We start from the raw sequence: 12,778 nt of genomic DNA, 5'->3' as shown, positions 1-12,778 counted from the left end.
TCAAAAAATAAAATTTTTTACACTCGAACACATGGAAATTGCAATAAAAATGTGGCGTTTGCGTTTATTATTTGATACCGACATCTATCTACACAGTATTGGAAACCGAATTTTGCTTGAAATCCTGCGTCTTTCAATCCCCGGGCTCATCCAATCTTCTGCTCGGCGAAATCCGTGATCTGAAAAGCGCAACACGGACGAAAGAGAGAGAGACGAAGAGGAGCGCTGAGGCTGCACCCTCGTAAAGTAACGAAAACGTCAAAGTGTTACCGTGCTGCATAATTTCCGATGAGTTACGAGACACGCGCCCATACTACGGTTCGCTGGCCCGTTGCATTTGGCATATAAAGTAGAAATTAATATGACGCGAGTCCCGATGAAATTTCGAAGAAAAATTCGCATCCGGACGCAAAGGGAGATCGAAAAAGGCGGACGACCGCGCGTCATTATTATCTCCCCGAGACCAAATCACCTTGCACTCGACAACGACAAAAAACTGCATGCCTGTATGCGTGTGGGTAAAAGAGGGCGGGAACGTATAAATATCGTTTTACCGTATCTCCGTAGCAATTAGCGCCGCTATCGCGGCATTTCGGTATAAAAAGTTGGGTGGAATGAAGACACCGATCGAGTCATTATCGCACACGTCGCGCAATCGTAACGAGAGACGTGCTCGAGTTAACGCAGGTAGATTATTCTACCAGTAAGTGGACTATACTTTGCTGTCGAGATCTTCGTCATGCAACACGATTTTATTCAAGGTATTATTTATAAATAATATGTATACATTTACCTTTGTCTGCGCGTTAGATATCAGCAAAGAAGTTCAAGACGCAAATACTGTAGTGCTCTTTGTTAGAAGAAAATTAGTGTGCTCCCATTTTCTTTTTAAAATATATATTTTATTTCCGAGTCTTTTTACATTTAACATCTCTTGCGGGCGCAGTTTTTCTGACATTATTTTTTTTATCTCGTTTTTTGTTAACGGTGACAACGCGATTAAATTCAGTACAGCGAAGCGTACAACGGAAAATTATTAAGTAGGAAATAACATTATCAAAGTATACTGCAGTATGTAGATATCAAGATAAGATTATTTCTCTTGTGTGTTTCTATTTCGCGATAATAAGATTTCCATTTAATTGTTTATAAAGTGGAGTGTATATTTCCTTGCGTTTGAAAAACATGGGAACTGGTAGTTTCTGCGACTGGTAGTTCCTGCGTCGTTCGTATTGAACGTGGAATTCATATTTCAAACACTGCTTGTTCCAGGAAACCTTTTTTCTACTCAAGACAGAGAAAAAAATACTCTCCTGTATGCGAATTGCGTATCTGTTCGTAAATAAGAATTCCGTCGCCTCGCGCGAGTCCTGCTCCTCCACCCGATCTCGACTTGGCTTCCGTTACCACACCGACAGGACCTCTTCTGCGTTCTCCCGACGATTACCATCTGTAACGGCGTATTTCGGGATCCCCGTGTCACGGGGTCCTGACAAATTAGCGTCCTTAACGAAACGCTCCCGTCGCGTCTCAGAGATCTCATCTCGCCGCGCGGAGTTTCCCGTTTCGCGAGAGTCATGCATTTTAATGACATACCGTGAAGAACTTCAACTTTACAAACACGCTAAAAAAGGGAAGATACAAACTCGCAAACTTAACTCTTGACTCGTGGAACAGCCTCTGTGCCCCGCCGATCGATTTCCATTCATTTGTTCGCTAGTTATTTGAGAGCACTCAGTTCGATTGAGAAAACAGAGATTTCGCTTTAGAAAATGCGCGTCTCGCTCGCGGCAAGAACGTATCGCCGATGTGCAAGACAAAAAAACGTTATTATTTTATGCATCTGATTGTCTGCGAAAAAATTATCTGAATGGATTGATTGAAAAAAAACTTCTGTTTGCATAATTTATTATTGATTTATATTTTCAGATGTGCTGTGCCTCAATTATTTTAAATTGGAAGAAAATCATATTAATATTCTAAGAATTTGCGTATTCTCTAGAAATGTTAAATCGAATTTAAATTTCTGAAAAGTAAATAAATTCTGATGACAAGATTGAAACATATAATATTTCTGTTCCTCTAAAAGAAAGAAACGTAAAAGCAGGAACGCAGTTGCATTACATTAAAATTTATCCTTTATCTTTATGTTTTTATATTATTGTGCTCTATATTATGAAACATTTTCATTTATAAATCCGCAGAATCTTTATTCTCTCTATTTCTCATTTAATAATCTGTTTTATTACAGTTATATTTTCTCAGGACGTTTACAAAAAAGTGTTAAAAAGGTCGATTAAATATATGTACATCTCTATCAATGCGCATTTACATTTTTGTTTCAATGTTCTAAGGTATTATAGGGTAATAAAATTTCAAAGGGCTGAAACCTATGTTCGACGATCCCTACCCGTTTACGCCCACGTGTCTCGTCGTTGTGGTCACATGTAGACAATGATCCCACATCCATTAAAAAAAGAAAGATCGAAAACCGAGCGAGCAATCTCACCGAAACTCATGTGGGAGTATCCCTTTCCGAGGCGCGTAGGGAGTCTCGTATTACGTATCCCTTTGTATGCGTATGTAAATCTATCGGCAAAGGCGTAGAACGGGCGAAAGGGAAGAAAGTGAGAAGAAAGTACGTATCACCTCGAAAGCTCACGCCCGACGCTCGTAAAACGCTGCAACCTCCTCGTCTTTACTCGTATTTTCGAATAATCCAATATTTACGAGTAAAACTTCTCTTCCGAGTGTACTTCTGCGGCCTCGCCATAACTCCGTTTCTTGCAAATTTCTCATTTCCCTGTTATTAATTTATTGCAATTTATATGTAACACTTTTGTTCACTTAGGAAATGAAATTAGCGGCAAATTTATTTACATGAAAATAGAGTCGTGATAATTGCGCCGTGATGAATGTTACATTATAACGAAACGCAAATGGGAATAATGCCATGTTTTTGCAGCTTTTAGCGACGTTTACGAGCGCGTTAAAAAATTCTATAAGTATGTTAATTAGCTGTAGTTACGTCCGAAATGAAGCACACTCTCGTCCAGCAAGAATATCAAAAAACATAATATATGTAATATATTTTTAGATATTTTTACTGACAGCAAATGTAATTATGCGTTGGATAATAATGTTTTATTGTTGTCAGATACAATCTCGACGCCACTGCGTTGAAAAAAAAATAAATACATATATATGTGTGCTACATACGCGTAAAATTCGGTATATGCGTTCGAAATGCGAACGGTACCCACCCATATCCCCCTTTGAAAATTTCGTAGCCGTATATCGTAACAAATGATTCTTTATTGGTCAAACCTCTTTCTCGTGCAAATTTATGCCCATTTTTTATTCATCGCTTTTCTTCGCCTTACTCAACTGAAACGATCGTCCTCCTCAATACTTCGTATTTTTATTATGGCTAAATGATAGGTTTCTTGCGTATTAGGGAACACACACATCGCGATTCCATCCTTTAATACTTGCAGTGCAGTCATAGAACGTAAAGTGCATGAAAGTATTCAGTCACATCATCGTCACGCAAGTGACAGTGTCATAATCGCGTTTATTTATGAAACATTCTTTTCTTAACATAAAAACGCTTAGTAGATAATAAAAAAAACAAAGAATTTTATATTATTTTTAGCAGGGTAATTATAATTTACACGATATTACACGATATTATTAGCGCGTGTTTGAAAGAAACATAGGTAAAGGAATAATGCGCTGAAATTAGTTTTATGCAGTTTAATAGCAGATAATCAATTTTACTATAAAGCACATAGAAAAACGTTGATAAGAGTTTTTATGTAGAGTTTTTGATTGAGAAGGGCTTTATTCGCAATGCCGTCAAAGTACACAAGTGAAAGAGAATTCTTTGTCACTACGAGTGCTTATTCAGCTGAACATACATAGAAAACCGCAAGGAACAGACATCGATATTGGTACCGCAAAATCGATAATGTCAACGCATATTTTAATTAAAGTTTGTTATTCCGTGCGAATCCCCTCTTGCGAAATCATAATAAAAAAATTATCCGTATCCATTCCGTCGGTTTCGCGCAACCCGATAATTGTGTGACTTTCCCCACCGTATAACTCATAATTTTACTGTCGCATTTTACGATCGGTTTGCGTTCTCGTGTCTGACAGATAACGATATTCAGAGAAGCGTGTAAAACTATATGCTTATCAAACATATTTCGACGTAATTGTATCTTAAAACCAGACTGAGCGAAGAAAACACATTTTTCAGACTTTGCATTTCAAACTTGCACCAAACTTCATAAATAAAAATGCCATATATATATTCTGCCTTTATTGTAATTCATAATTTATTTTATTCTTGATTTTATTGAAGACTTCAAGATTACAGCTTTATCTCCTTTTTTTTGTTTTTATACATTTAACTTTGAATTGTTTTATACAAAATTTAAGCAAACGGTATACTACAATATAAGTAAAAATAAGAATGTACAGTTCTTTTACTATTCCGTGATAATTTCGGGCTTGGCACCTGGAGTAGCAAGGTCCAGTCTCCAGCGAATACTCTCGGTGGCATTAGTTTGTGGATTATACGAGGTCTCGTTGTGATAAAGATAGTTTCCATCCCTTCGTTCCTCGATAATGCGGACGTACGGTTCTCCATTGGTCCAACCGGACAAGACCGTTTTTGAATGACCATTTACAGAGCTGATGCTTATGACATTGCCGTTATTATTTGTTATTATATGTCCGTGTGAATCTGTAAACAAATTCATAATTTTCAACATAAATTTTTCTTGTCGTTTCCTGTTGTTGTATGTTGATGCAATCGCAGTTACACATTACGCAACATCTGCGTAATGATTAATAAGTCAAATAAAACTGCGATAATTGTTTATACGTGACATCAAAGTATATTGACACGTACAGAAAAGCTAAGAATTCTTCTTACTAAATGATGTCATTGTTACATGGTATAGAACCGCCTATTTTAATTTCTTTAATCTCCCAGTTTCAACGTTTGTGCAAAAAATAGAAGAAACTTGATACTTTATTTGGAGAAAGAGATTAGTTCAGTCAAATTTAATTAACTATTAGCGGCAGCATAATAGAATTTTTCTGGAGCCCACAAGAGCAGCTGTACGACACCGTGCATAATTCCTGACTAATTGCTTTTAAATTACAATGTCATCAATCGTCGATGCTTGATTCCAAGCGCGTATTATGGCCATTAAATTTTTATCGATACTAATCGCTGATAATGCTATTCGATTCGATACGCTCGTGAGTGTAGCCACGTGTTAATTGCATAGATAAACGTTTCGCGAGGAGTTAAACGTCAGTAACGAATTAACAGACCGAGCGGAAAAAGGATACCGGCCGCCTTGAAACCTAACGGAGAATGCGGAGTGTCTACTCCGATATCACGGCCGATAGTGAAAGGAATGTCGACTGCACGGCGGACGAGATGCAATTTTGGAATCTCCATCTCTCTATCTTTCGTAACGATAAGAACATCGTTAAGCGCGAACTATTATGCAAACGCGTCGACCTCTTTCTTTCGCGTAACAGGAAAGAGAAGTTTCTACACGTTATATTAAGATAGCGGTGCTCCGGGATTTTTTGAATAGTAGACGACAGAAAAATAATTGCAACCGATCGGAAATATTGACACAAATGCTTGAGAAATTCTTAGATAAAATTATATTAAGTGATACTTTAACAAGTGAACTAAATTAAGTAAAAAGTATCAGTGACGATAAAAAAAATAGTAATCTGTTTAATTGCGTAATACATTCAATACATATGGACGCAGCGCAGTTTCTATAAATAGCTCTTATATTAGTTGCATCAACAGTACAAAAATTTAATTATTTTTTTCAAAATTCTCTCATTTTTTTTGATTATACATTTATGTCAAATGCAAATAAATGCGTTAAAAACTATTAAATATAACTTCAATTTTTATTACATATTGGTGCTCTAAACGCGAGTTTCGTATTAAAGAAATATCAGACGTTATATTGTCAAATGTTTTACGATCAATTACCTTTCGGTAAGTTTTCGATGGTTTTGTAAGCTTGCTCGAGCGCCGGTTGAACTGACTGCTGGATTTGCTGCTGCAAATCTTGAGTATATTGATGTATTTGTTGTTGAAGATTTTGAGTCATCGCGTTGATGTTGCTTGTGAAATCAGATATCCAATTTGGGTCACCCATCGCCAAATGAGCACTGTAACATAAAAAATTGACAACTATCGGAGGGATCAATGACGGATTATACGCACTTTATTTGCATGGACACGCAATTGTACGAGCTATAGCCGCGCATCCATGCAACTTGATGATTCATACGGGCCCGGCCATGAATAAATGCGCACATAATTATACGGCGATATGACTAAGTCCAATTAAGTCCAGTTATCATTGGCGCGCACACGTTCGGCGCATTCAGCGTGAGAATAATTTATCGATTTCCTAATTCCTTGATTCCGGTACCAAGAAGATCCAAGACCAAACAAACAAACAAACAAACGAACGAACAAACAATTTGCTCCACGTGCCGCGACAGATTGTCCGTGTTCGTTCGCGCTTGCTTGACCGGTCTAGTTTCGACTTGATTGGTGAGATCTCAAGACGGGCACCAGACTCGAATCACTCAGCGATTGCATAATCGACATAACTTCGCTGTATGTCGTTGTATGAGAGAAAGGAAAATAATAGGCTCGAATCTCTGCTGAAAAGAACTGACCTAGCCAACAGTGCAACAATTAGCACGACATGGCAGCGGACTTTCCTAATCATTTTCGTTAGAGGTTCTTCTCTGGATCTTTACAACGATCGTTACGATGTAGATCGTAGAAAGTGGAGTTGTGCTTTCCACTGCAAATGTACCGCGCGTAAAGGAAATCCGGTTAGATTACGTCGCGCACAAGTAGATATCGCACAAACGCCTTATTTCGCGTTCACCGGTGATCAACAGTATTGCAACTAGCGCTGCCGACGTTCTGTCGCGCCCCGCCATTTCTCTACACTTATATATACAACAGATTGCAGACATTCCCGGGTAACGATGTTATCGAAGCTGCCACGCCATGGCCATGTACATGTTCGCACGCCGCATTAGCCGGCAACCGAAGAAACGTGAAGATTTAGATGTGTGAGCATCGTTCGTCTTAGAAATGTATGACTTAATAGATAAGATTTATTTTCCATTATTTTCCTTTTAAAGGCTAAGTTCGATTAGATATATTTTCCATTACTTTCCTCTCGATAATGAATATATGAGTAATACTTTTCCTTTACCTAACTAGAAAAAAATTTCTTTTTCCATTTTAAAATTTCCGAATTATGTGACTTCTATTCTATTAAATAGAGGACAACAGGATTGCAACAACAGTTCCCGAGTTGACAATCTCTGAGTATAATATAGTGAATAATTATTGTAAGCGGAACTGTAAAGTAAATTTCTAAATTTTTCTTCTTATCAAGAAAAATCGAAATTCTTGCAGAAAAAAGAGAATCCTTGTAGAATCGTGATAGGATAATTTTATATCTACAACTTTCTTGACAATATTGCAGTTTACTATTATAATATAATATAACAACATGCAACTTTTTATGTGATAGATATGCATATTAACAGATAACGTACATGTTTTGTTTCACGTAAAATACCTTATAATATACTTTACATATTAATATTATATCTTATATAATATTAATAGAGAGACGGGGAGAGACAGATAGAGACCGTGAGAGACGGGGAGAAACGGGGAGAGACGGGGAGAGACCGGGAGAGACGGGGAGAGACCAGGAGAGACGGGTAGAGACGGGGAGAGACCGGGAGAGACGGGGAGAGACCGGGAGAGACGCGGAGAGACGGGGAGAGACCGGGAGAGACGGGGAGAGACCGGGAGAGACGCGGAGAGATGGGGAGAGACCGGGAGAGACCGGGAAAGACGAAGAATGTTTCTATTGTGTTTAAATTAAGGTAATAAGAAAAATAAAGATGGCTTTTATTTTATTGAAAAAAGGGAACTTATTTAAAACAGTCTTTTAAATGGATTTCTAAATCCATGGCAGCTTTTAGAAAAAAAAGTTAGAAGTACGTGAATAAATGAATATTAGATTTATAAAAGATAGATAAATGCTTATTCAAAAATAAAATAAAAAAAGCAACAGTAAAGCAAGGCTCTTGAAAGTTAAACAACGAAAGCAAAGAAAATTTGAAAAAAACGTAGCATAAGAATAGAGAGCCACAGCAACGCGTGGCAGGGCATAGCTAGTATCTTATATAATAAGTGCGTGTCACGGAGCACTTTTATGTTAAACGACATCATTTTTTTCATTAAAACGTACAATGACACGCACGTTCATTTTTTTTTTTTTTTCGTAGAGAGTTCTTTAATCGTTTCCAATGTCGCATCGATCAGCTGTTCGATCAGACACGGATGCTAAAAGGATAACGCGAAGTGTCGAGTCGGGATAAATCGCATGTATCAAATTTCTCCCGAATTTCGCGGCCTTCGGCAACCGCGACGTGAAAGACCGAGAGATGCGTCGGTGAGATGAGAGATTTATCGCCCAATGCTTTTTTCGACCACTGTAATTTCACGAGGTGCTCGCACTCCGGCGCACGGACCACTTGATATATCGGGCTCTTGTTACATTTCTCGCCGCAAGAATAACTTTTCCACGGCGGCAATCAACAAATCGCACGCGAGCACGTATCTCACACACGTGTTGAACGATTACGTGGCCCGTTCAATATGTCGCTGTTTCGTGAGCTTAAAAAATCAACGATTAAATGGAGCAAAAAAAAAACAAAGCGCAAAACGTATTTAACTCAAACCGAAATCTCCGAGAAATATTTAATTACCAAAATTGTGGAAAAAACGTAATAAGCATTTTATTCAAAGTTATTGCAAAATGTTAATTCTCATCGCTAATATTTAGTATTTTTCCATTGTGCGCAACAGGGTCCAACTCCCTTGAGATTAAAGACTCGTAAGCGTATCGCGACTGTTGCTTATTGATGCAGGTGTTTCACGCAATTCATTTTGTTTAACCTTTCGATTCCCATGCTAATTTTCCAGATGTATGTTCCCAAGTGAGTCAAGCGGCTGTTCTAAAAAAATCTTCCATATAACAGCGTTTACAATATTAAAAATTACATTAATCATTATTAGGCAATTTGGATCTCTTTCGCCTTTTTCATTTTTTACTGCTCTGGACTTTCAAAAAGTCTAGAAAAATTTAAGGTAATATTTTAAAACACATTTTAAATACAATTCTTTAATACAGAATATCTTTGAAACTAGAATTATAATGATGAAACGATTATTACAATACTTGTAATATTCATTTATGGGGCGAACGGTCTGAGAATCAAAAGACCAAAGTGATTAGAATAACAAGCAATTGTAAATTATCATTTCACCTATTTACGTGATAGTTGTTTCTTGAAGAAATACAAAAGGATTCGCCGAATAAAGCAATTTAAAAGTGATACACCGATCTCTTTGATTAATATTTAATTAAATTTGAGGCATGAAGGACGGAGCACACACTCGGTGCACGGCAATTTTATTATAATGTAGTTAATAATAATGTACGTTAATCTTATTATAATATAATGCGGATGTATCGCGCAGCGGTAACGAATTGATACACGGCCTTCGGATTCCTGCATCGTACGACGCGTTGTGTTGTGTTTACCCAAGGTTGGCGTGTGTTGTTATGTCATTTGGCTTGAGTGCATCGCTCCGTTCGCGTCGTGACGTTATTACTTCTCGAAATGCGCTCGCAAGGGAAACCGCGGCGGACGTTCCCCGCGCGTGCAGTTAACAATTCTTAATGCGCGCGTTTAATTAATTACCGCAATTAGTGCCTCGTAAATGTATTGACGCAACGGCTATTTATCAGCGCGCGCATTTCTCCGCACGATTCAATCATTCGAGACAAGAATTCAAAACAAGAAGAAATTATACACATTGTTCCGTCGCGATATTCACGGCTGAACGATTTGTTCGCTGATTTTAAATGCTATTGTTTTCGGATCGAGAACACAAGTATGTGTTGCGATAATGGAAGGGCTTGGGATGTATCGCTCGTTCGTAGAAACTAACCTCATGCATCTTGCGGAACTTGAATTATTTCGGATGTATTGCAAACGTACACACAATAAATTTATTCTCATGCTAAGAAAAATAGTTTTTCATTTTTTAGCTTTCTTCTTTTCGGTAATGGTTATCTTTGCAAAGAATATCTTCTTGAAATGATGAATGGTCTTAAAATACTCTCATTACTTGCTTGAAACAAATAAAATTTACTTGTCTTAAAATAAATTGTGCACATACGGTAAAATGTATACTTGAATTAAATAAGTATCATTTATTTTCAATAATTTATAAGTTTAGATATACACAAATTTATTCGAAATGTATTCTAAATATTAGTAATTTAATACTTCAATTAAGAAGTTAGAAAGTTAGTTAGTTAATTCTGAGTTAAGCAAAAGTAAAACTTTTATTTATATTACTTTGATTTTTCTGGAATTCAATCTTATATTTTTTTAATAAAGTATAAATTTAATAAAGTATAATTTAATATTTCAATTAAGAAGTTAGAAAGTTAGTTAGTTAACTCTGAGTTAAGTTAAAGTGAAAATTTCGTTTACGTATTACTGTGACTTTTCTTCAACTCAATCTTATATTCTTTCAACAAAGTATAAATTTCTTTCTTAAGTATGGTAATGCATTTTTCTAAAATTTATGATAAGCATATTTTAACATTATTTATCAAGAAAATATTCTTTATTGGAGATAACCATTACTTATCAAAGGGGAAAAAGTAAATTGAATAATCGCTTTTCTTAAAATAAATATTTTTCTGTGTGTATGTATGCGATTTGCTATTCAAAACGCGGAAAATTCGCGCGGCACATACACTCTGAAGCGCGGCGCGGACGTAACTTATCGCCGCGGCGGGTGGCGCGTTAAGTTGGCTGCGATCGCGATCTTCGTCCCGCGCGACGCCATGTTGCAAGACGCCACCGTCACGACTCGCGAGTCCCGAGCGGATCGTAGATTTTCTCGCCTGTGTCTCTTCGCCGTTAACCTCTCGTGCACGTGCCACGCCGCGTGTTGTTACCAGCATCGAAAGAAGCACGCATTTGATCAGGGAAATCCGTGGAGATACGTGCGTTTGAAGCGTGTTCGACGCGATCGTGGAAACTAACCAACTTTTACTCTCTCGTCTCGATGAAGCGCGCGTGTGACCGACACCCGGCGTCGGGGACGACGAAGCGTGAAGTGTCGCGCGATTGTCGTATTCTGAAAATTAGTTCGCGAATAATTAATTAGTCGTGATTCCGCGGGTGAATGTCAATACGTGAGTGCCGACTGCCTACAAAGGAACGACAACGGAGAGGAGCAGAAGGTGGCGGAGAAGGAGGAAGAGGAGGAGGGGGAAGCCTTGGAGGCATCGGTGGAGCAGCAAAGGAGTGAGTAATTTGTTAACCTATGTAAATATTTCTATAGTAAATAATGATTTAGAGAGAAAGAGGGGGATATAGGCCGACATGTGAAAGCACGACCAATTAAAGACAAGTCGTGCACGAAGTTAGTAAAGATATTTTTATATCTATATATAGGCGTACCTAGGATTTTTTCGGGGAAGGGAGAGAGGGGGGTATCAATTCTGTTACGCATGCAGCAGCAATTTTTCGTGTAATGCGTTGCTTTTTTAGATGTTTTAATTAGAGCTCACTCAAAAAAAGTAATCTTGCAACTTCACCAAAAATTATATGTGTGTAAAAATTACCCGAGGTAGCTAAATGATTAATAAATACTGCGATATATGTATTGTACTTAATTAATCTAACTGATAAAAGCAGAACTTAGGTGTGTGAAATTAGCATCTCAAAGATTAGCATCTCATAAAAATACTGCAGAATTACTTGCATCCAGCATGGTTCTACAGTTCTTGATAGGTTTCAACAATAGTTCCGGACGCGTACAATAATTTTCTTGTGTGATTTTCTAAAAAGTTCCGGTGATATAAATAATTAAAACATTTTTTAAACAATTATTTTGCCCGAAAAACTTGAATTTTGAGAGCTAGACGTGAGATGCTGGTCGAATATCGACAGTTCTATTTCTTTTAACGCAGTTCCCATATAGATACGGACGCGTACAATAATTTTCTAAAGAGTTCCGGTGATATAATTAATTAAACATTTTTTAAACAATTATTTTGCCCGAAAAACTTGAATTTTGAGGGCTAGACGTGAGATGCTGGTCGAATATCGACAGTTCTATTTCTTTTAACGCACGTTCCCATATAGATACGGACGCGTACAATAATTTTCTAAAGAGTTCCGGTGATATAATTAATTAAAACATTTTTTAAACAATTATTTTGCCCGGAAAACTTGGATTTTGAGGGCTAGACATGAGATGCTAATCGAATATCGACAGTTCTATTTATTTTAACGCAGATCTCATATAGTTCCGAACGCGTACAATAATTTTCTAAAAAGTTCCGGTGATATAATTAATTAAAACATTTTTTTAACAATTATTTTGCCCGGAAAACTTGAATTTTGAGGGCTATAGACGTGAGATGCTGGTCGAATATCGACAGTTCTATTTCTTTTAACGCAGTTTCCATATAGATACGGACGCGTACATTAATTTTCTAAAGAGTTTCGGTGATATAAATAATTAAAACATTTCATAAACATTTATTTTGCTCTCAATTTTGCGGGTGCGACCGGGAGA

The 12,778-nt window shown here is 37.2% G+C and overlaps 2 protein-coding genes and 1 long non-coding RNA gene across 4 annotated transcripts in view; 2 read left to right on the top strand and 1 right to left on the bottom strand.

Moving 5' to 3' along the window:
* The first annotated feature begins 4 nt into the window (after positions 1-4).
* On the top strand, positions 5-3,608 carry LOC118645862. Its single transcript, XR_004963506.1, has 2 exons — positions 5-761; positions 1,273-3,608. It is a non-coding gene; the product is annotated as an uncharacterized LOC118645862 (long non-coding RNA).
* A 710-nt stretch (positions 3,609-4,318) lies between these two features.
* Positions 4,319-6,989, bottom strand: LOC105831125. 2 transcript variants are annotated; one of them, XM_012671035.3, is made up of 3 exons: positions 6,745-6,989; positions 6,044-6,225; positions 4,319-4,753 (listed from the first exon to the last, which is right to left on the bottom strand). In XM_012671035.3, the coding sequence occupies exons 1-3, from the start codon at positions 6,795-6,797 to the stop codon at positions 4,497-4,499; spliced, it is 492 nt and encodes a 163-aa protein (XP_012526489.2). In that variant the 5' UTR covers positions 6,798-6,989; the 3' UTR covers positions 4,319-4,496. The 2 variants fall into 2 exon arrangements, with proteins under 2 accessions (XP_012526489.2, XP_028048002.2); XM_028192201.2 differs by lacking the exon at positions 6,745-6,989 and adding an exon at positions 6,281-6,685.
* Positions 6,990-10,842: 3,853 nt separating this feature from the next.
* The window catches only part of LOC105833026 (semaphorin-5A), a 106,115-nt gene continuing 104,179 nt past the window's right edge, over positions 10,843-12,778 (top strand). The window contains exon 1 of the mRNA XM_012674423.3: positions 10,843-11,499. The gene's annotated coding sequence lies outside the window, so the exon portion shown is untranslated. The remainder of the gene's footprint in view (positions 11,500-12,778) is intronic.

The sequence above is a fragment of the Monomorium pharaonis genome, chromosome 1 (assembly GCF_013373865.1).
Source record: "Monomorium pharaonis isolate MP-MQ-018 chromosome 1, ASM1337386v2, whole genome shotgun sequence".
In the NCBI taxonomy this organism is placed as follows: Eukaryota; Metazoa; Arthropoda; class Insecta; order Hymenoptera; family Formicidae; genus Monomorium; species Monomorium pharaonis.
Note: the sequence above shows the minus strand (reverse complement) of the source record. Positions and strands in the feature narration are given on the sequence as shown.